We start from the raw sequence: 24,221 nt of genomic DNA, 5'->3' as shown, positions 1-24,221 counted from the left end.
ACTCGTTGAAGATTATCTATTACATTTTTTTTTTTAAATTTACCTTGCAGTTTTAGTATTTATGTAAAAAAATATGGCAAAGTGAAATTAAATAGGGCAGGAATATAATGTTAGGCTACACTAAAGGAAAGTCTGTTGGAACCACAAGGTGTTTGGTATTCACGTTTGTTGGCTTTGGCAACTTACCACCAAATCATCACCTTCCAACCTATTCTAGACCTTAGAGTATGCTACGGAATAGTCTGTCACCACAACCATGAGTTCAGTGGGGGTCCAATATCACAGTCCAGCACAATGAAGAGAGCAGGTGGGTGATTAACACAGAAAGAATTATTAACTCTCATTCGGACAGAAACTAAAAGTTAAAATTAAATTCGTTGACGATTCCTTTCGAAAAGAATTTCTCTATTAACTTCTTAAAAGTGCTTCACATATGTCATGCTACATTTTGTATCAGTTAAAGTTGCACAGTGTGTCCTCCCTGTTTACTTTTGGGTATTACATAATGCTGTGCTGTACTGTTTAAAAAAAAAAAAAAAAAAAAAAAAAAAAACAGATCTTCAGCAGCACCTCACAAGAAATTACGAACCAAATAGTTTAAATGATTTGCGTTTACCGATAGTGGAAGTGACTCTTTTGAGCTCCGTCTTGATGTTATAGAACTTGACAATACAATGTAAGTAGTAGTTCAGATGGCTTGTAAATCATTCTGAGGCAGTTTATTTTCTATTTTTAAAAGCATTTTGCGGATTACCACCATGTAAGGATTGCAACATCAAGAAAGTTGCTTCCTGATACGGAAGATAATAAGCAACGCGTGTGTGAATTTATTTAATTCCAATATGGAAAAATATGTAACCTTAATTAATTATGAACATATTCACAAAATTTGAGGGTTGATAAGAATGACATGAAATATTTATTTTTTTCTATTACAAATCACATTTATTTGTGACACAGCGAAGAATTCGAATAACATTTATGTTTTTTTTGCATAAAGATCACAAGTTATATAAAACCTGTAACATTTGCCACTACGTTACTACTATGTCCCAGCAATTTTTAATTAATGTGTAAAGAGTTTGTGTCTCGAAAAACTACCCCTCGAAATGTAACAAAGGAAATCTTGCATCCATTGCGTGCAATGCACTGACTACCACGACTTGTGCGCCCGGACTCCCAGGAACACGCAATTTAGTGTCTGTGCTCATAGATGGCAGTAGAAGCTCTGTCGCGAAACCCCGAACTCGAAAGTAGTATCGATACAATTGTTGAAGTTCACGATCTGGCCAACAGTTGGAGCTCACACATTTTCATCAGCTGCTACTGCGGGATTAATGTTTCCCCAGTGTACATCTGACAGCAGATTTGGTCTGTGGTTAGATGTTCGTTTGCGTAGATATGGACATTGGCATTTCTCTTTACGGATGTCTTATCATAAGATAGTGCACAATTCGAACAACGAAAGATACGACTGTGGCAGGATAAGATTAGTACTTTATCTCTTCGACAGTAAGAGCATTTTAAAAGCTAGAAGCTGATTTGTAGATCATTTAGCGGACAGTGGTGAATTCGTATGCGCATTGATTACTATTGTTTCTCTGTTTTATAAGTCCTAAAAATTAAGCGTAAATATGCCGCTGTTCAAACCAAAAAATCCAAACAAGAAAGGACATTCAGTGGAAAGTAATAATGAGAATCAGAACGAAAGTGCTTTAGCTCAACAAAACGGAAACAGAGCGACCCAGAAGCCGGCGGATCCCAACGTTGGGAGACCCAAACTTGTGTTCCATTGTCAGCAAGCCCAGGGAAGTCCTACCGGACTTATTTCTGGTTTTTCTAACGTCAGGGAGCTCTACCAGAAGATTGCGGAGTGCTATGAATTCCCAGTCGAAGATGTAAGTAAATATTGTACTGTTCGCTTAAGCTTTCTATACTTGGGAAATTTTTATTTGCTGTTTATAGTAATGTAAGAAAGCACTGTGTTGCCATCTGATTCTTCCACACCCTCCACAAAGCTTCAGTTAACTACTACGAAATGCTATGTTCGTTTCAAATGATTGTCACCATAATTATAGGTTTAAGTAGTTACAGTTAATTCTCAGATATGTAAGAAGTGGAATCTTCACCAGGGCAATAGACACGTCCTCCAGAAAATGTGTTACGGAATTAGCCAATACAAAATCTACTCACTATTTGTGTTCTCAAATCCTTAAATATTGTCCCAAATATGGATATCGTAGTACTACTTGTGTTCATGACCACACATTCATAAATAAAGTTTGCAGTTCATATCATACGTAATTGTTGTGTTAATACTTCAGACAGCAAATTTATACGATACTGGTACATATTATCTACTAGTAAAATATATGATAATTAAGTTTGCTACTACACTTGAACTTTCACAAACTATTACGTCTAATCTTGGCCATTGTTGTACATGAGTGGAACCAGCAGTGTTTCGTGCAAGTGAGATTCGAAAACTTGTACGAATGTCGAGCAAAGAAGGAAAGCTAGCTCATAACTGGTTTCAAGTATTTTATCCCACATATTATGAAATACACCAAATTGTTTTAGCTGTGCGGCTGACAGTATTTAAAATATTTATCGGTCTTCATACACAACGCACACATCTGATATGAATGCATCCCATTTAAGCTGTCAGAAAAGCCGCTTAACAACACATTAACGCAGTGGCGGATCCAGGATTTTGGTTTGGAAGGGGCTTGGCCCAGCTGAGGGGAGGCTTTATCAACGTAAAACACTGAAAAAAGCACCAAAATTTTATTTGGTCGTTTAACGCACTGCAAGTCTACTCGAATAAGTTTTTTTTTTTGCAAATTCTTCAATGATTTCGACACGTCGTAGGCTGCCAGATATATCTCGATGATTATAAATAGCAGGCAGACGGTTAAACCCGTCTTAAGTCACTGTTACACAAAGGTAAGATTATATTCGATTAAGCGAAAAGAAGCTGCGCTCCACACTACAAGTGGATACGGGTAATGTAGCGAGAATTTGTAACAGAATGTTTATATTTGGGAGAACTCATTTGCCTCTTGGCGCGTCTGTGCTGCTGTTTGGGGTATCTGTTCCCTGTCTTTCAAAGCTCCTTTCAAAGAGGTATTTCTCCCCATAATGAGAGAGGATGAGGCAATTCACCGTTGCAAATACGTGCAGCTGCCACTACAGAATTGAGATTTTCTGTTTTACCATGGCACTTGGCATATAGCTGAACAGGTCGAGAACTGAAGAGTGCTATGCTCTCGAAAAGCAAACCCTCAACTGTCTCAACACAAAATCGATGAAAGGAAGCAATAGCTTCATCTGAATCAAAACACGACAGGACATTATTCTCGAGCTCGAAACAACCCAACAGAAAAGGAGAAAATGCCACATTAATCAGAAAGCGTTTGTATGTATTAAAAGTTTACTTTACCTGTAGAATTCCGTTGCATCTGGTGCTTCTATATACGAGCGATGAATTGACGTTGGGCGGTTCTGGATGTCTGCACTGCAATGTCCAAAGGTTCTACAATACAACACGCCTCTTGGAGAATTTCTTGATGTTTAGTTTCTCTGTACCTTCCCAGCATTCTTGTAATGCTGCTATCATCTCACAGGAATGGTCAACATCTAATGCAACAGCCTGAAGTTGCTGTCAAATCGTAACAGTAATTTCAAATAGCGCTGCAGTTACCATCAAAGATAAGACAAAGTGAAATCGTTGAATAGAAGCCAGAACACTTGCACTTTCCAACGACAGAGAAGTTTTGTCCATTTATTCAAGGAACTGTGCGATAGAGTCAAAGAGCTTTTTGAATTGAAGGAGTGCATCAGGCCTTTCAAGCCAGCGTGTATCACTAACACCTTGCAACTTTTTTCGCTTCTGGGTGTTTTTCATGTTCCAAACATTTTGCTTACTCACGCACAAATCTAAGTCTTAAACGATTTGATCGCTTAATGTAGTATCTGTCAAGTAATTGCAGACAGAACTCTTCATGTAATGCACTACACTGAATTGTTCTCTACCACCGACGTCGAGTGTTTCGTCGCCAAGGACAGCATAATATTTTGCCTCTTTGACTTCGTTGAGTACCTTTCTCATCATGATAGAATAACAACAATTAGTCACCTAATTCTGAGTTGTTTTGCCCAGATATATAACATTTTTCGGCGATGTCACTAAATGTTTTTGGAGAGGTGAATCACTTGAGTCAATGCGAAATTTTGAAATTGCTCGAAATTTTCCTTGGCCGATTTCATCACTTAATGAACCATCAGCCTGGTGGCCTCTTAACACCATATTTTCACGACCGCATAGTATGATCGTCTTTACTATAGAAATCAGCCACTCGCTGTTTGATTTAATCATTTTCTGTTTCTCAGTTGCGACTGAAAAATTGACAGTCTATTCAGGAGTTTCATTTAAACTCGTGATATCTGAATTTTTTAACGCCATGTTGTGGTAATCGGTAGCACAATAGCTTCTGAAGATTTGTAGTGCTTTTTATGTATCCCGAAACAAAACAAAAAAAGAAGACGCACCACGAAGGAGTTAAGAAAACTGCTCAAAAACTGAAATTCATGCAGGTATCAACGGAGAATGCAAAGTTGTGAACTTTGGCAGCCGATGGATGAATGTATGATGCTGCAGACCAATTTCACTATACAGCTGGCAAGTATGGTAAAGAGGGGGACATAGCGATACCAGGGGCACAAAAGATTTGCGAATTTCATTCCTTATACTCAGCTGGCCAGAAACTATACGTCGCAGACAGGAGTGTAACAGTATTCGCAGATACCAGCATTTGAGAGAGGACGTATAGTTGGGCTCAAAGAAGCCAGTTGGAGCAATCGAGCAATCGCTCGACATGTGAATATGAGCGATGCCATTATTCGACGATGTTGGCAGGAGTAGATTAACCATGGCCGAACACAGCGTCAAGAAAGAATCAGTCGACCTAGACAGACGACCGAGCATGAGGAAAGAGCACTCGCCACAGAGGCACTCAGAGCCCTTGATTCATCATCATCAGCGATCTGATGGGCAACTGGGGCTTCATTGACCGCAAGTACCTTTATAGGAAGTTCACAGAAGTGGAGCTGAGCTGATAGTGCTTCTTGCACTGACTGCCATTGACCTTGTATACCAACAAGCCCGTCTGCAGTGGTGTTGAGCACATCCTGCCCGGAATCTCATTGACTGGAGTAGAATTGTCTTCAGTTATGAGCCCCGCTTCGAACTGAGCCCTGATGATCTGCGAAGACCTGCCTGGGGATGCCGCAGACAACAGTGTAATACCAACTTGACTCTCGCCCACCATACGGTCCCATAACCATGGGTGATGGTCTTTGGTGCCATCTCAGTTCATAACAGGACCTCTTTGGTTGTCGTCCGCGGCACAGCAAAGCGGTTGATCGACGATATTCAACATCCCATTTTGTTGTCGTTCATGGCAAGCTATCCTGGGTTTACATTTCAGCAAGATAATGCCTGTCTGCGCATGGCGAGAATTTCTGCTGCTTGTCTTCGGGCTTATTAAGCCCACCCTTGACCAGCAAGGTCGTCGGATATTCGCCAATTGAGAAAGTTTGGAGCTTTAGGGGCAGGACCCTCGAACCAGTTTGGGATCTGGACGATCTAACGCAGCCGGCCGGGATGGCCGAGCGGTTCTAGGCGCTACAGTTTGAAACCGCGCGACCACTACGGTCGCAGGTTCGAATCCTGCCTCGGGCATGGATGTGTGTGATGTCCTTAGGTTAGTTGGTTTAAGTAGTTCTAAGTTCTAGGGGACTGATGACCTTAGAAGTTAAGTCCCATAGTGCTCAGAGCCATTTGAACCATTTTGGATCTAACGCCCCAATTAGACAAAATTTGGCACAGTATCCCTCAGGAGGACACCCAACGATTCTATCAAGTCCGCAGCTCGTGGTCGTGCGGTAGCGTTCTCGCTTCCCACGCCCGGGTTCCCGGGTTCGATTCCCGGCGGGGTCAGGGATTTTCTCTGCCTCGTGATGACTGGGTGTTGTGTGATGTCCATAGGTTAGTTAGGTTTAAGTAGTTCTAAGCTCTAGGGGACTGATGACCATAGATGTTAAGTCCCATAGTGCTCAGAGCCAATTCTATCAGTCTGAAGTGGACGTGTGACTAAAGATCCTAGAGACACAGAATGGTTCCCCCACCATCTGAATCTGAAGATAGTACCCAAAACAAAAATTATGCTCCTTTCTGTTTTTGGCCATAGACTAGCTGAGAGTATTCCTGTAGCCTATTCGATCAAAACTTTGTTTCTCGTCCACCCTCTTGTGTACTCTGGATATTCATAATTTCGTTGTGGTTCTCAGACTCTTTCAGGTGTTCGTACTTTTCCACGTCACTGAGTGCTTTTCCTGTTTCATCAAAACGATTTTCAGCTCAAGCAGTGTATGTACCGGCTACTCCCACAAGCACCGGTTTGGGCTGTGTAACAACAGCAAACAAAAACTGCAATTTGTACAGGAAGTAGAGAATCATACATAATCAGATCAGTAACTTACCAAAAAGTAAAATAACTCCTAGGAACTACTCTACAGGGTTATTTAAAAATGGCCAATAATCCTTTAAGGGGCTAAAATAATACTCAGAAGTCAATATGAACAGCTTTATGGGGGCGTCTTCGAAATCGCGAAAAAAAAGATCTATTCCCTAAAAAAATTCCCTACTTGCCCAATATGTATGTAACAGCTGATTTTTGTCCGCGATATCAAAGTTGGTCCTATAGTAAAAGTTGTTCTTATTGATGAGCACTTTAACCCTTAAGAGATTATTCACCATTTTCGCTAAATAACGCGATATAAGACTATGAAATTCGCTGCAACGGCGGGCGCGCGAAGAAAACTAGTTTAAAAAGAACTAAAAACAGAACAAACCCGATAACTGATTTTGTGTTACATTATTTATGTTAAATATTACTTCACTATGATCTTCTATTGTGCAGAAACTAGATGGCAGTTATAAGGGTCGAGGGGCATGAAAGGGAAGCAGCGGTTGGGAAGGGAGTGAGACAGGGTTGTAGCCTCTCCCCGATGTTATTAATCTATATATTGAGCAAGCAGTAAAGGATACAAAAGAAAAATTCGGTGTAGGTATTAAAATTCATGGAGAAGAAATAAAAACTTTGAGGTTCGCCGATGACATTGTAATTCTGTCAGAGACAGTAAATGACTTGGAAGAGCAGTTGAACGGAATGGACAGTGTCTTGAAAGGGGGATGTAAGATGAACATCAACAAAAGCAAAACGAGAATAATGGAATGTAGTGGAATTAAGTCGGGTGATGCTGAGCTAATTAGATTAGGAAATGAGACACTTAAAGTAGTAAAGGAGTTTTGCTATTTGGGGAGCAAAATAACTGATGATGGTCAAAGTAGGAGGATATAAAATGTAGACTGGCAATGGCAAGGAAAGCGTTTCCGAAGAAGAGAAGTTTGTTAACGTCGAGTATAGATTTAAGTGTCAGGAAGTCATTTCTGGAAGTATTTGTATGGAGCGTAGCAATGTATGGAAGTGAAACATGGACGATAAATAGTTTGGACAAGAAGAGAATAGAAGCTTTCGAAATGTGGTGCTACAGAAGAATGCTGAAGATTAGATGGGTAGATCATATAACTAATGAGGAGGTATTTAATAGAATTGGGGAGGAGTTTGTGGCACAACTTGACAAGAAGAAGGGACCGGTTGGTAGGACATATTCTGAAGCATCAAGGAATCACAAATTTAGCATTGGAGGGCAGCGTGGAGGGTAAAAATCGTAGAGGGAGAAGAAGAGATGAATACACTAAGCAGATTCAGAAGGATGTAGGTTGCAGTAAGTACTGGGAGATGAAGAAGCTTGCACAGGATAGAGTAGCATGGAGAGCTGCATCAAACCAGTCTCAGGACTGAAGACCACAACAACAACATGATCTTGTAGGGCAGGCAAGAAGGATCGAGTGCCCAGAATACGTCACAAATCCGACTAACCGTTTTTACATGAATTTCATTTATGTACTTAAAAATGATTAGAAATATGTATCGAATGGACTCTGAGTTGACAATGACAAGTCGGTGACATTGTCTACAGGTAGTACTGGTTCATTTTCGCTCGATTTGCTCTCCTCTTTCTTTCTTTTCAGTAAAAAAATTGAACGAAGATCTTGTTGTTTACGTTTCGATGTCTTTTTTTTTCAAAATATTGTCAAAAACAAACAAACAGACGCCATCATAAAAATTTAAAAAAGACTTGATAGCTCATTCTACTGTGTTCGATTCAACAAACGATACTCCAAATTGCTATGTGTACAGCAGCACAGCATGCGCACTCGCAAACTGCACATTACTTCTCAACTACCACGAGCGACCCTGTCGAAGGCGGCAGCTGGCGGTGGCAGTGGGGCGTGGCTACGGCTGCATCTTGAATGAGTGGCGTGCGGATTAAAAACTCGCCACGTAAACAGCTTCTTACAGTAATTTAAATTTGAGAACATGTTAGACCTACTTAAAATGCATGAAGAGAGGGTAAGTGATGAAAATTGTACTGTAGGTAGTATAGAGCTAAGAAAGAAGAATAATAACAAGTTTAATTAGAGATTTTCGGGGGTGGACCCCAGGAGCTTTTCCTTTGCGGGGTGGGGCTTGAGCCCCTCAGCTCCCCTCCTCCCCCCCCCCCCCCCCCCCCGCCCCCCCTCTGTATCCGCTACTGCGTTAAGTCGTAACGGTAATGTCATTTAGGTGAAATGTTAATCATAAATAACATTCTATCATAAAGTTTATCAGCTTATTAGGTCGATTATTGTCTGCTTAGTTTTACGCCACTTCATCGAATAACTGTGACCCAGAGAGGTGGTGCAGTCTTCTGAGAAGATGGAACGGCAGCTCAAATCCCCAGCGGGTCATCCATATTTAGGTTTTCCGTGATTACAGTAGATTGCTCAAGGCAGCAGCCCTGATGCTTTCTCTGAGAGTGCACGACTGATATCCTTTCCTATCCGTCCCCAATCGGATTTTTTGCTCCGTCGTCAATCGCCTCGTGATCGACGGGACGCTAAACCCAATCTTCCTTCCTCCTAATGTTGTCATTGTGGTCTTCAGTCCAGAGACTGGTTTGATGCAGCTCTCCGTGCTACTCTATCCTGTGCAAGCTTCTTCATCTCCCAGTACCTACTGCAACCTACATCCTTCTGAATCTGTTTAGTGTATTCATCTCTTGGTCTCCCTCTACGATTTTTACCCTCCACGCTGCCCTCCAATACCAAATTGGTGATCCCTTGATGCCTCAGAACATGCCCTACCAACCGATCCCTTCTTCTAGTCAAGTTGTGCCACAAACTTCTCCTCTCCCCAATCCTGTTCAATACTTCCTCATTAGTTATGTGATCTATCCATCTAATCTTCAGCATTCTTCTGTAGCTCCACATTTCGAAAGCTTCTATTCTCTTCTTGTCCAAACTATTTATCGTCCACGTCTCACTTCCATACATGGCTACACTCCATACAAATACTTTCAGAAATGGCTACCTGAGACTTAAATCTATACTCGACATTAACAAATTTCTCTTCTTCAGAAACGCTTTCCTTGCCGTTGCTAGTCTACATTTTATATCCTCTGTACTTCGACCATCATCAGTTATTTTGCTCCCTAAATAGCAAAACTCCTTTACTACTTTAAGTGTCTCATTTCCTAATCTAATTCCCTCAGCATCACCCGACTTAATTCGACTACATTCCATTATCCTCGATTTGATTTTGTTGATGTTCATCTTATATCCTCCTTTCAAGACACTGTCCATTCCGTTCAACTGCTCTTCCAAGTCCTTTGCTGTTTCTGACAGAATTACAATGTCATCGGCGAACCTCAAAGTTTTTATTTCTTCTCCATGGATTTTAATACCTACTCCGAGTTTTTCTTTTGTTTCCTTCACTGCTTCCTCAATATACAGATTGAATAACATCGGGGAGAGGCTACAGCCCTGTCTCACTCTCTTCCCAACCACTGCTTCCCTTTCATGTCCCTCGACTCTTATAACTGCCATCTGGTTCCTGTACAAATTGTAAATAGCCTATCGCTCCCTGTATTTTACCCCTGCCACCTTCAGAATTTGAAAGAGAGAATTCCAGTCAACATTGTGAAAAGCTTTCTCTAAGTCTACAAATGCTAGAAACGTAGGTTTGCCTTTTCGTAATCTAGCTTCTAAGATAAGTCGTAGGGTCAGTATTGCCTCAGTTGTTCCAACATTTCTACGGAATCCAAATTGATCTTCCCCAAGGTCGACTTTACCAATTTTTCCATTCGTCTGTAAAGAATTCGTGTTAGTATTTTGCAGCCGTGGGTTATTAAACTGATAATTCGGTAATTTTCACATCTGTCAACACCTGCTTTCTTTGGGATTGGAATTATTACATTCTTCTTGATGTCTGAAGGTATTTCGCCTGTCTCATACATCTTACTCACTAGATGGTAGAGTTTTGTTAGGCCTGGCTCTCCCAAAGCTGTCAGTAGTTCTAATGGAATGTTGTCTACTCCCGGGGCCTTGTTTCGACTCAGGTCTTTCAGTGCTCTGTTAAACTCTTCACGCAGTATCATATCTTCCATTTCATCTTCATCTACATTCCCTTCCATTTCCATAATATTGTCATTAAGAACATCGCCCTTGTATAGACCCTCTATATACTCCTTCCACCTTTCTGCTTTCCCTTCTTTGCTAATAGTACGGTAGAATCGTAACTATAAAGTTTCAGTGCCATTACGCTGAAAATGAAAGAGCTTTATGCGACAAAAAGGTTGTCAAATACCCTAAAAAACTACTACAATATTTAGAGTGTGCGATATAGTTAATGATTTGCATAAGAACCCCTAGCTAGGTGCGAACCATTTACCATGCGAGTTGCCACAGTGGTTAATAAATGAAAGAAAGAATTTAACCTGAGAATGGCAACAAATTTATTTTCAACATTTGGTTTATCAAATAATATTTTTAACCTATCCTTAAGGCACTACATTTCCATTCGCGATAATCTGGGGCTGCTTTCCGAACTTGCAATCCAGATTAAAATTTTCGATGTTTTTTAAACCGTTTAAGGCAGGTACAGTAACAGTAGCTTTGAAAAAAGGACACAGTCAATTGCCTTCCCCTTGATTTCCCAGTCTGAGCTTGTCCTCCGTAATGACCTCACCAACAGGACGTTGAGCTCTAGTCTTCCTTTCCGAGCCATTACGTGATACAGGAGCAAATTGTAAATCAGTTATATTCCACTCTTGCGCGTCTTCTCATTGAACAAGAGACTGTCTCTTATTGTGACACCGATAATTCTTACGAGTACGTCTGTAGCCCTCTAACTAATCTGATAACAATGCCTGTCGCTCAGGGACACAAGAAGTTCGCATTACCCATGTGTCACATCACGAACCGCAACAGGGTATATTAGGCACTCCTCTATGTGCACTGATGCTGAAAAATGGTGATATCCAGTCTGACCGCCATTCTCAGAAGTACTGGTTTACTGGTTCATGATGTATAAGAGATGGACTACTCTACTGGTGAGGACTACATACCCCCTCCTTGGAGATTTACAAAAGTTTAATTGCAAGCATAATATCGTGTCGTTTCCCTGAAGCCCAAGCGGTACCTGGCAAAGACTTTACAGCAGATGTCTGTCTGTGCTCATAGGATGGGGGGAAGTAACATCTACTATTGACAAATCTAATTCCTGACTCAGCGTGAACGAAAGACGAAGTGGGTTATAATTTGCCAATAGTGGATCCAAGGTCCATTTCTGGGATGGAGTAAGGCCTTACGATGTGTTACTTACTACTCCCACCCCTATATAACTTTCACTCAGCACTGCTTCTAACACATCATGGAAATAATTTGTGTACACTAGTGGTTAGTACATCGCTTTAGCACAACTCCAAGAAAGTACAACTCGGTGAAATACATCATTTGAAAAACATTTCTCTGCCAATTTTAGAAATACATGCATCATGCAACTGATTTAAGAAATATGATAACAGTTTTTCATAACTTTTATAGCATCATAATTTACGCCATATAAAGTCACTTGTCACTGCGATTGTGAACATTGGTCTACAGGCTCTGGCTATACTCGTGTGTAGGAGGTATGATCTTTATTTCCGCATACGTCCGGGGAATTCAGTATTTCTGTTATCATGTTTTCTCAATAGAGGGTCTTTCCCGATCTACCCTTTCTTACTCAACTTTCCAACGTTTGTCACCTTGGCCTATAAACTCACGAAACATGTCTGACTTGTTGGCAACAAGAGAATGAGTGTCTTTACCTGGCTGGATTGATTTTTGCACCCAGTCTTGTCCCAAGGCCGTCAGGCAACTGAAAACCATCCTATGTTAGAGTATGTATTTTTCTAGAATTGCATGCCATTTTCGATAATTAGTCTCCATGCTACTTTATCCTCTCAAAGTTAGTTGACGAATGTGGGAACTGATGTGTGTAATAAAATAAAAGCTTTAGTACAATCTCCTTGGTTGGGTTTGGTGGTGAGGGGAAAGAGGGGGAAATCATGATCGTCTAAGACGCACACCTTTCTCTCTCACTCATCCTTGAATCCAGGAAAACAGTCACACTGCTTAGCCAATTGCTAGACAATATCTTATACTGCGTATTCAAATTAGAAAAAAAAACAAATTTCGTTTTAGCACAGTCAATGTCAAGAGCTACCGTATCTACCGTTCCTGTATATTACGATCTTTCATTTTATCGATGGAGGTAATGTAGGTGTCCTATAATCATATTTTCAGTAGAATTAGAGGGGTTGGCCAAAAATGTGGAGATACTGCGAGAAATGAATTCTTGAACATAAGTTCAGATGCTAGTCTGCAGGTTTCCCTTTCGTATTTGACCACAAACGGCACCTGTGCGATGCCCTCAGTGCGTTGCAAGTGTCAGTAAGGGTATCCAACATTCTGTCGGGTAGGTATGTATAATGAATTTCCCCTTGATAAAAACAAAATATTTTCATTTGAGAGTCTTCTGATCAAGTTCAGTTATCAGTACAGGAAGTGACATTAATTCAAGATTAAATGCAGTACTGACTAAAATGCATCATGTTAACTTCTAGTAAATTGCAGATGAGCCATATACTGGCACCAACTCAAAGAAAAATAAGCTGCTACTACTTTCCATGGGGTTGTCTGAGGGCTGCTCCATTTGAGTTAATGACACTGCAGCCATCATAAATTATTCATATCACTGTATCAAAATAACCTTCCTCCATAATTATATCTGCCTATGTTTATCGGAGAACGATAATTATTCAGTGACAGTAGGGCAAAAGCTCGTCAAAGCACCAAGAATTTTCACTATATCTGTATGTCATCATTTCTGAGGAGAATCTGTGCAATGTGATTTCAAATATTGTATATCATTTCGAGCAAGAAACGCGGTGATGTATGTGTTAGGAGATCATTCCACAAATAACAAAAATATTCATGTCTTTATTAACATACAGATAAGAAGGTGTAGTATTTTAACTGTAATTCTTCACAGGTTTTCCTGTTATACCAAGTGTGATCGATTCATAATGATGAAATTTACTGTGCCAAATATTCTTAATGCTTTTACTACACAACCTAATGAATTTGTGATGTAATAATTTTTGCCGCGCGAAGTGGCCGCGCCCTTTGAGGCTCCATGTCACGGATTGCGCAGCCCCTCCTGTCGGAGGCTCGAGTCCTCCCTCGGGCAAGAGTGTGTGTGTTGTTCTTAGCATAAGTTAGTTTAAGTTAGTAAGTCTAGGGACCGATGACCTAAGCGGTTTGGTCCCTTATGAAGTCACACACATTTGAATAATTTTATATGAAATATAAGCTAAACGTATAGGAAATATTGTTTCTTGTAGCAATAACATTACAAAATCGTCTACAACAAGTGTGTCTGCATCTTTGCTTATGGGGCATGGAAAAATTGACTTCTTAAATGAGTCTATGCATGCTGCAATTAGTATATTGCCCTTCGTGATTTGTAAGGGTTTGATATGTAGTATATTCCCAGGTTCCTCAGTTAATACTGATAACTGAAACTTCATAAATAGGTTTCTATTCAATGGTTGGTGCTATAAAATAGAACTGATCTTTTTACAATGTTCGCATCGAAACCCGTATCAATGATCATGACGCAGTTGTGACAACAATGATTACCAAAGCACAAAGGGTGACTACAATAAGCAGAAAGACACATATGTCAGTAGTGTCATATCTCAGTGAGGAACTTGAAACTTTCAGCACAGGGCAGGAACATGTAGAGGAACTATGGCTCAAGTTTAAAAGAACAGTTGACCATGAATTGGGGACATATGTACCCAGTAGAGCTGATCATAATAGAAGGGATCCTCCATGATATACAGTCACTGTAAAGAAACTTCCAAGGAAAGAGAGACTACTGCATAATAGGTGTAAAAAAAGCATAGGATTATAGATTGAGAGATGCTGAATGAAACGTGTTTAGCTATCAAGATGGCAACGCATCAAGCCTTCAGTGACTACTGTAGCAGAATATTGCCAAATGATCTTTCACAAACCTTAAGAAATTCTGGTTGTATGTAAATGCTATTAGTGTCCCTAACGAAAGAGCCAATAACTGACATTGAGGGTAGCAAAACAAAAGCTATAATGCGTAACTCTGTTTTCAAATGTTCCTTCACAAACGAAAGCCAAGGACTATGTCCAACTTTTATTCACGTACCACTGAAAAGATGAGTGAAATCAGTATTAGTGTTAGTGGTGTCGAGAAACAGCTGAAACTGAAATGAAATCCCTCTCATATTCTATATTGAATTTGCAGCTGAGTTAGCCTCTCTTCTGACTATAATCTATCCTAGATCCCTCGAACAAAAATATCGTGCCCGGTAGGTGGAAGAATCACAAGTAACTCTCGTCTACGAGAAGGGTAGTATAAGTGATACACAAAACTTGTATCTTTGACTTCAGTTTAACGTAGAATCTTAGAGCACATTCTGAGCTGAAACATAATAAGGTAATATGAACAGAATGACCTTCTCCATGCCAATCAGCACGTATTCCGAGAACATCAGTCATGTGGAACCTAACTGGAACTTTTCTCAGATGACATACCAAAAGCTCTGGAAAAAGGCAGTCAGGTAGTTGGAGTATTTCTTGATTTCTCAAAAGGATTTGACTCAGTACCACACCTACACATATTGTCAAAAGTTCAATCATATGGGGAATCTAGTGAAATTTGTGACCGGATTGAGGACTTATTGGTAAGGAGGACACAGCATGTTATCTCGGATGGGGAGTCATCAGAGTCTGAGTTCAGAATATGTCCTAAAGTCCTACAGTTGATTGATGTCAAGGATATGGGACAGTAGGTTCGTGGATCACTTCTGCTACTGTTCTTGTAGGGAGATGTGACTTCTGCTTTCTTCCAAGTATTGGGCACAGTTTTTTGTTCGGGGTATTTATTGGATGTTATAGCTAAAAGGGTAGATAACTTGGCTATAAATTCTGTAGAGAATCAGATAGGGATTATACGACCCTGTAGTTTTGTTCAGTTTTAGTGGTTTTAACTGTTTCTAAACACCAGGGGCATTCGTATTATAATATAGCAAGCTGTAACCACTCCAAATACTGTGATTACTTTCTTGTTAACATTTCTTTTCTCCTACTTATTTTTCATCTTTAATCTACATAGTGTATATATAATTAATACCTGACTTTAAAAAAAAAGCTAATCAGACTATGTGTGTTTATTATTCACACAATAGTTTTCAATAAGAATATCCCAATATTGCTTTTACTTATGCTGGAAATCATGTTAATAAAAAGTAATTGATAATTGACATCATTACTCTAGCAGGTAATGCTAATTTGGACTGAGCTACTACGTAGTTTTAGAAACACTGACACCACTCATTCAAAAGCCAGGAATACAGACATATTTTAATTTACCTGAGGTTAGGTAATTTAGCAGAGAATTAGAATCAAAGTTTAAGAACACTCAAATCTTCTATTGCAGATTTAGCCATATTACTTGTTAGATTCCACCTTCTAGCACTACCATGTATAAAACAATTTGAGATCTCTGATAACTTAAAGTGTTAAATATTTGATGTTGAGCATGTAATTGAGAAAAATTTTGAAAAATGTTTAAAATTATGGTTAAAGTTTTTGGAAGTTGCTAAGTGTTCTCATTATGAAATACTGTATGAGTATAGTGTGGACATTTGTGCTCCATTTTAAGCAAAAGTTAGTTTTTTATGCATATCAGTGTTTATGACATCATATGTCCTGAACTGTTTGTCGTACAGTGATGTAATTTTACAGGTGTATTCAGTGGTATATATGGATAGTGCCTGCAAACAGTGTTGTGAATAGAACTGGCAGTAAAGAAGTAATAAAATAGAACTTTCTCTGATGCTGAAGTTTTACTGCATGAATAGTGAAAATGTAGTAACTGATAAACCTTTGCCTTTCATCATTTTGTGGGGAGTGTCAGAAAGAAACATTTTGTAAAAGTTTGAAATTTTATGTAAAGCTTGTTGGAAATTGCTAAGTGCCCTTAAGTAGATGAATAAAGTCCAGATATTTGTGCACCATCAATTATGCTGCCTCAAGACAAACACACAGTTCCTAAGTATAATATTTGACATATTTTGTTAAAAGGTTAACATAAGATTACATCTCTTAATGAGTAGTTTATGCAAGCATTGTAAATTCAGTCAGAAATGAATTATTTGTTGCCCAAGCCATCAGAGAGGCAATTTGAAACTAATACTGGGTGCCGGGGTACTCGTGTAGTAATATAAATACTTTTGTTACCCTATTCATTTTGTACCAAATGGCACTCTTTATTCGTTGATGAAGCCATAAATAAGAATTTGCGTTAATTATTGTAATTTTCAATATGACGAAAGTACTCATAAATGAGTTATTTCTAACAGATGTTTACAAAATGGCTCCATAACCTTCTGCATTTTGCTAACCCACCACATATTTTGTAAACCAAATTACTGTTGTAGCATATAATTCATCTAAATTAGACGAACCCAACCCAGTAGTTTTTCGAACCATTATGTAATTTGTTTAATACTAAAATGTTCACATGGCAGTCTGTTAGTGGCAAGTTCATGTAACAAGTCTGCACAGAAAAGTCCATGCTTAGCTAGCAACACTTATGTAACAAGTTTGTGTAAGGTGTCAGTAAGAAATACACTTCCGTCACCATTATACGCACTGTCAGGGTACCTGTATGTCTTACGTATTACATCAAATTCAATTACTGACTGTTATTATCTTTTATGAAATTTTCCGTTGAGCAAAAATGTGAATAAGTTGGACTTCACCCATGTATTATGTTGACATGGACACTCATGTATTTGTGTCATCGACTATGAGGAATAGTGTATCCATAGCTTACATAAGCTGTATCCACGATTGTAATGTGCTTGTTGTGTCAGAATTCGATAGCAACTGTGTACTGTGAATACTCTGTCACTGCCATAATGACGAGTAGTAACGTGCAGGTGCTTGGCCGCGAAAAACCTTTTATGTGAAAATTGGAATTGGTCATTTTACTGTCGTTAGTGACAATAAATGTGGGAAAAGCTACATTAATTAAAAGTTACCATTTATGCATTATTGGAAGATTTCCTATAGCACCAGTTTACAACAATTCAATGAATTTTCTTCATTGAGAGACTGCGTGAAGTATAACGGTCTGCAGGCAGGTGACTTCACAGTATTTATGTTACTCCTCTTCGGAACTGTGCAAAAACTGAACTGGGGCCATACACCCGGTTTTTCTTTTCTAAAGAAACATTTGTAAATGGAATTCAATGTTCCTTTTTCGGACATGCTACCGTCAATTTCAGTTTCTGTGTAAGCCATGAGTGACTGAACATTAACATTGGTGCCCCTTACAACCTTAACATAAGAGCTTCGTGAGAATTTCTTGTATAAGATTCTGCTACAGTATTTATTTAAGGCTTCACAGGTTGCCCATTTGATATCTGAGTGTCTTTTGTTTAGCATCTCTCTGTCTACACTTCTTTGCTTTGTTTTACAACTATTGTGCTCTTTTTGTTACAATTGTTTTTGCTGTAAGTGAAATGCAGTACCTGTTATCTGGAGTATAATCTACTGCAATTTTTAGCACAGGCCTACATAGGAGAGAAAATACACTCCTGGAAATGGAAAAAAGAACACATTGACACCGGTGTGTCAGACCCACCATACTTGCTCCGGACACTGCGAGAGGGCTGTACAAGCAATGATCACACGCACGACACAGCGGACACACCAGGAACCGCGGTGTTGGCCGTCGAATGGCGCTAGCTGCGCAGCATTTGTGCACCGCCGCCGTCAGTGTCAGCCAGTTTGCCGTGGCATACGGAGCTCCATCGCAGTCTTTAACACTGGTAGCATGCCGCGACAGCGTGGACGTGAACCGTATGTGCAGTTGACGGACTTTGAGCGAGGGCGTATAGTGGGCATGCGGGAGGCCAGGTGGACGTACTGCCGAACTGCTCAACACGTGGGGTGTGAGGTCTCCACAGTACATCGATGTTGTCGCCAGTGGTCGGCGGAAGGTGCACGTGCCCGTCGACCTGGGACCGGACCGCAGCGACGCACGGATGCACGCCAAGATCGTAGGATCCTACGCAGTGCCGTAGGGGACCGCACCGCCACTTCCCAGCAAATTAGGGACACTGTTGCTCTTGGGGTATCGGCGAGGACCATTCACAACCGCCTCCATGAAGCTGGGCTACGGTCCCGCACACCGTTAGGCCGTCTTCCGCTCACGCCCCAACATCGTGCAGCCCACCTCCAGTGGTGTCGCGACAGGCGTGAATGGAGGGACGAATGGAGACGTGTCGTCTTCAGCGATGAGAGTCGCTTCTGCCTTGGTGCCAATGATGGTCGTATGCGTGTTTGGCGCCGTGCAGGTGAGCGCCACAATCAGGACTGCATACGACCGAGGCACACAGGGCCAACACCCGGCATCATGGTGTGGGGAGCGATCTCCTACACTGGCCGTACACCACTGGTGATCGTCGAGGGGACACTGAATAGTGCACGGTACATCCCAACCGTCATCGAACCCATCGTTCTACCATTCCTAGACCGGCAAGGGAACTTGCTGTTCCAACAGGACAATGCACGTCCGCATGTATCCCGTGCCACCCAACGTGCTCTAGAAGGTGTAAGTCAACTACCCTGGCCAGCAAGATCTCCGGATCTGTCCCCCATTGAGCATGTTTGGGACTGGATGAAGCGTCGTCTCACGCGGTCTGCACGTCCAGCACGAACGCTGGTCCAACTGAGGCGCCAGGTGGAAATGGCATGGCAAGCCGTTCCACAGGACTACATCCAGCATCTCTACGATCGTCTCCATGGGAGAATAGCAGTCTGCATTGCTGCGAAAGGTGGATATACACTGTACTAGTGCCGACATTGTGCATGCTCTGTTGCCTGTGTGTATGTGCCTGTGGTTCTGTCAGTGTGATCATGTGATGTATCTGACCCCAGGAATGTGCCAATAAAGTTTCCCCTTCCTGGGACAATGAATTCACGGTGTTCTTATTTCAATTTCCAGGAGTGTATAATAACAAGTGTGTGGTGTGAACTGCCATAGCGAACTTCAGCTGGACAACAGACCTTAACATAGACCATACCATTCTGATAATACGCTATCCACAATAATAATATGGCAAGAGGAACTTTCCCTGTTAAAAAAGGAAAGATGCTATTACACCATATTATTTTCTCAACACTTGTATGTGGTAACATTTTCTCAGTCATTATAACCTGCAGCCTCCACCTCATCCCTACCATATTCAATTCTTCCTATTCCACTGACTTCTTAGCATAATATTTTTGATTGTTTGTGAGCGGTATATTTCAAACGTAGTCTGATAATCACTTCATAGGGCTGGTAGACAGAGATGTCATAGTTTCAATACATTATGTGATCTTAAGGAAGAGCATTTTTTTGCCAAATGCTAAAATACCTTTTAAGCTATTTAATATATCCTAAATGCTGATATAAATTCCCACAGGCTAATAAACCACTTTATTTATGTGTTCATTCTTTTATTATTTACCCTTCCTCATTGTCCATTTATATTGACTCATGTTGTTATCCTCGATACTGTTCTGCTAAAATAGCAGCAACACACCCTTCTTTTATCAGTACTTTTCAGCTTTATTATATTTCTATTAAAATTATTCAAAACTATAATTTATGTTTCTACGTTATCTCCATATCTGCAATGGTCAGCACACTGGCTTCGCATTTGGGAATATGATCGTTCAAATTCCCATATGTCCACCAAGATTTAGGTTCTCTGTAATTTCCCTAAATCGCTCTGGGAAAATTCTGGGACAGTTTCTTTGATACAGACATGTTCACTAGCCTTCCACTCACGATTTATATGGAGGTCACTGCCTTTTGAAGTACTTCACCATTCTGATACTCGTTAGATAGTACGATACATTTTCAGCTCTACCATAAAAGTTAACCTACCTTTCCTTTCAAACACGAGCATTTCCGTCTCATTCACCTCTCTTTCTCTTCAACCACTGATGGCACTACAACACACAATTCTGATAAGAAAAGGAAAGTGATACGTTCTCCTATTCTGATCAGCACCAACCTATTGAGGTGGAGCAGTGGTTGGCACACTGTACTTGCAATCAGGATGACTACATGTCAAATCCCCATCTGGCCATCAAGATTTAGGTTTTCTGTGATTTCCCTATACCGTTCCAGGCAAACGTCAGGATGAGTACTTTGAAAAGCACATGACCAATTTCGGTCTATTCCCTTAAATAATCTGTGTGCTCCATCTCCAAAAAGAATCATTGACCTTCAGCAGCACCTAACAATGAACCTAATTATTAAAATAATTTGCTGAACTAAACAAACACTGATTTTTGCCTCGTTTCACAAATTTTTTTTGTGATCACCACACAACCTGGGTTCTAGGTTTTAAGTCCATTTTCAAGGACATTGCTGATTCCAAAGATAATAATGCAGAGATAAACATGATGATAAGGCAAAGATAGTCATCACACCTCCTTAATATATTTATCCTTGTTTAATGTAAAAATACTTCAATGATCAGTTTTCATAAATTACTATGGAATTACACAATCCAGCAGTTCCATATGTGATTTGTCAAAAATTGTCATTGAAGTACTTTAAATTAATTCAAGAATCGGTACATTAAGAAGTTTAAAGGACTATCTTTGCCATATTGCCATGTTTATATTTGTATTATTATCTTTGGATCAGTATTGCACTCGAAAATGGGCTTATAACCAAAAACCTATGTTGTGCAATAACCATAATAAATTTTGTGAAACCAGGTAAAAAACAGTGTTTGTTTAGTTAATTGACAGTGTTTCACCAAGAACCATAGTTGCTCAAATAAAATAATTTGCACTTACCGATTATAAAAGTGACTGTTTGAGCTGCCTGTTGATATGATAGAACTTGAAAACATAGTGTGAGTAGTTGTTCGGATGCCATGTTGAATGATTATGAAGCAGTTTATTTTTTATTTTAAAAGCATTAGTCAGATTAAAAATATGTAACAATTGCAAGATAAAGTAGGCTGCTTCCTGGCATAGCAGAAATTAAGGAACGTTTGCTTGAATTTACACTACTGGCCATTGAAATTGCTACACCAAGAAGCAATGCAGATGATAAACAGGTATTAGTTGGAGAAATATATTGACCAGGCGTTTTCAATTGGTGAGAGATCTGGAGAATGTGCTGGCCTGGGCAGCAGTCGAACATTTATTGTATCCAGAAAGGCTCGCACAGGACCTGCAACATGCGGTCGTGCATTATCCTGCTGAAATGTAGAGTTTCACAGGGATCGAATGAACGGTAGAGCCACGGGTCGTAACACATCTGAAATGTAACGTCCACTGTTCAAAGTGCCGTCAATGCGAACAAGAGGTGACCGAAACGTGTAACCAGTGGCACTCCATACCATCACGCCGGGTGATACGCCAGTATGGAGATGATGAATACACGCTTGCAATGTGCGTTCACCGCGATGTCGCCAAACACGGATGCGACCATCATGATGCTGTAAACAGTACCTGGATTCATCCGAAAAAATGACGTTTTGCCATTCGTGCACCCACGTTCGTCGTTGAGTACACCATCGCAGGCGCTCCTGTCTGTGATGCAGCGTCAAGGATAACCGCAGCCATGGTCTCCGAGCTGATGGTCCATGCTGCTGCAAAAGTCGTCGAACTGTTCGTGCAGATGGTTGTTGTCTAGCAAACGTCCCCATCGAGACGTGGCTGCACGATCCGTTACAGCCACGCGGATAGTGATTCGAGGCCGTTGGGATCTAGCATGGAGTTCCGTATTACCCTCCCGAACCCACCGATTCCATATTCTGTTAACAGTCATTGGATCTCGACCAACGCGAGCAGCAATGTCGCGATACGATAAACCGCAATCGCGATAGGCTACAATCCGACCTTTATCAAAGTCGGAAACGTGATGGTACGCATTTCTCCTCCTTACACGAGGCATCACAACAACCTTTCACCAGGCAACGCCGGTCAACTGCTGTTTGTGTATGAGAAATCGGTTGGAAACTTTCCTGATGTCAGCACGTTGTAGGTGTCGCCACCGGCGCCAACCTTGTGTTAATGCTCTGAAAAGCTAATCATTTGCATATCACAGCATCTTCTTCCTGTCGGCTAAATTTCTTGTCTGTAGCACGTCGTCTTCGTGGTGTAGCAATTTTAATGGCCAACAGTGTATTTAATTCCAATCCATTTATATCGAAAAATATATAACCTTAATTAATTATAAAGATATTCACAAAATTTCAAGGCCATGGCGAATGACATGAAATACTTATTTGTGTTCTGGTGTTAAAAATCGTATTTAATTGTTGCACAGCGAAGGATTCAAATAATCTTCATGCTTGTTCAGCATAAAGATAACGTGTTATATAAAACCTGTAACTTTTGCCACTGTGGAGTGATAGTATGTTACTGCTAATTCCCAACAATTTCTTAATTATTATTGAAAAAGCGTCCGTCACGAAAAAATTCCCCATGAAATGTATGAAGGTAAAACATCCATTACATGTAACGCACTACCGCAATTAGATTGGTTGGTTGTTTCGGGGAAGGAGACCAGACAGCGAGGTCATCGGTCTCATCGGATTAGGGAAGGACGGGGAAGGAAGTCGGCCGTGCCCTTTGAAAGGAACCATCCCGGCATTTGCCTGGAACGATTTAGGGAAATCACGGAAAACCTAAATCAGGATGGCCGGACGCGGGATTGAACCGTCGTCCTCCCGAATGCGACCGCAATTAGACCGCCCGAACTCGAAGAGTCACGTGATTTCATGTCTGTGGTCACAGATGGCTGTTGTGAAAACCCCGAGCACGAATGTAATATCGATACAATTGCTGAAGTTTACGGCTTGGCCAACCTTTGGTGTTAACACATTGTGAACATAGGTCTACAGGCTCTGGCTATACTATGTGTAAGTAGTGGTATGAGGTATGATCTTCCTTTCCGCATACGTCCGGGGAATTCAGTATTTCTGTTATTATGTTTTCTAAGTAGAGGATCTTTCCCGATCTACCCTTACTTACTCAACTTTCCGTGGTTTGTCACCTTTAACTATGAACTCACGAATCATGTCGGACTTGTTGGCAGCCAGAGACTGAGTACATTTACCGGGCTGGATTGATTTCTGCAACCATTCTGGTCGTAAGGCAGTCAGGCAACGGAAAACCATCCCATGTTAAACAGTTTGTAATTTTGTAGTATTCCACGCGATTTCCGAGAATTAGTCTCCATGCTACTTTATTCTCTCAAAGTTAGTTGACAAATTTGGGAACTGATCTGTGTAATAATATAAAAGCTTTACGTGGAAGCTTCTTGGGGGGGGGGGGGGGGGGAGAATGAGAGGGGAGCTAATGATCGCTTATGACGCATACCCTTCTCCCTCACTTCAGGAAAACAGTCACGCCGTCTAGCCAACTGCTAGACGATATCTTATACCGGGTATTGAAATAAGAAAAACCAAATATTTTTTTCGGACAGTCAACGTCAAGAGCTAATGTATCTACCGTTCCTGTATTTTACGAGCTTTCAGTTTATCGATGGAGGTAATGTAGCCGGCCGCGGTGGTCTCGCGGTTCTAGGCGCGCAGTC

The 24,221-nt window shown here is 40.7% G+C and overlaps 1 protein-coding gene across 3 annotated transcripts in view; it reads left to right on the top strand.

The window, feature by feature from the left end:
* Window positions 1-566: 566 nt before the first annotated feature.
* The window catches only part of LOC124721683 (PDZ domain-containing protein GIPC3), a 261,759-nt gene continuing 238,104 nt past the window's right edge, over window positions 567-24,221 (top strand). Inside the window, exon 1 of one of the 3 annotated variants that reach the window (XM_047246759.1) lies at window positions 567-676. Coding sequence is in view for 2 of the 3 variants with exons in the window: in XM_047246758.1 (XP_047102714.1) it covers window positions 1,635-1,898 (264 nt within the window). In the remaining variant the exon portion in view is untranslated. Of the gene's footprint in view, window positions 677-1,313; window positions 1,899-24,221 lie in introns of those variants that run through there. The other 2 variants (XM_047246758.1, XM_047246757.1) reach the window with 2 other exon arrangements.

Source organism: Schistocerca piceifrons, chromosome X, assembly GCF_021461385.2.
Source record: "Schistocerca piceifrons isolate TAMUIC-IGC-003096 chromosome X, iqSchPice1.1, whole genome shotgun sequence".
NCBI classification, from domain to species: Eukaryota; Metazoa; Arthropoda; class Insecta; order Orthoptera; family Acrididae; genus Schistocerca; species Schistocerca piceifrons.
This window is presented reverse-complemented; position numbering and strand designations above follow the sequence as displayed.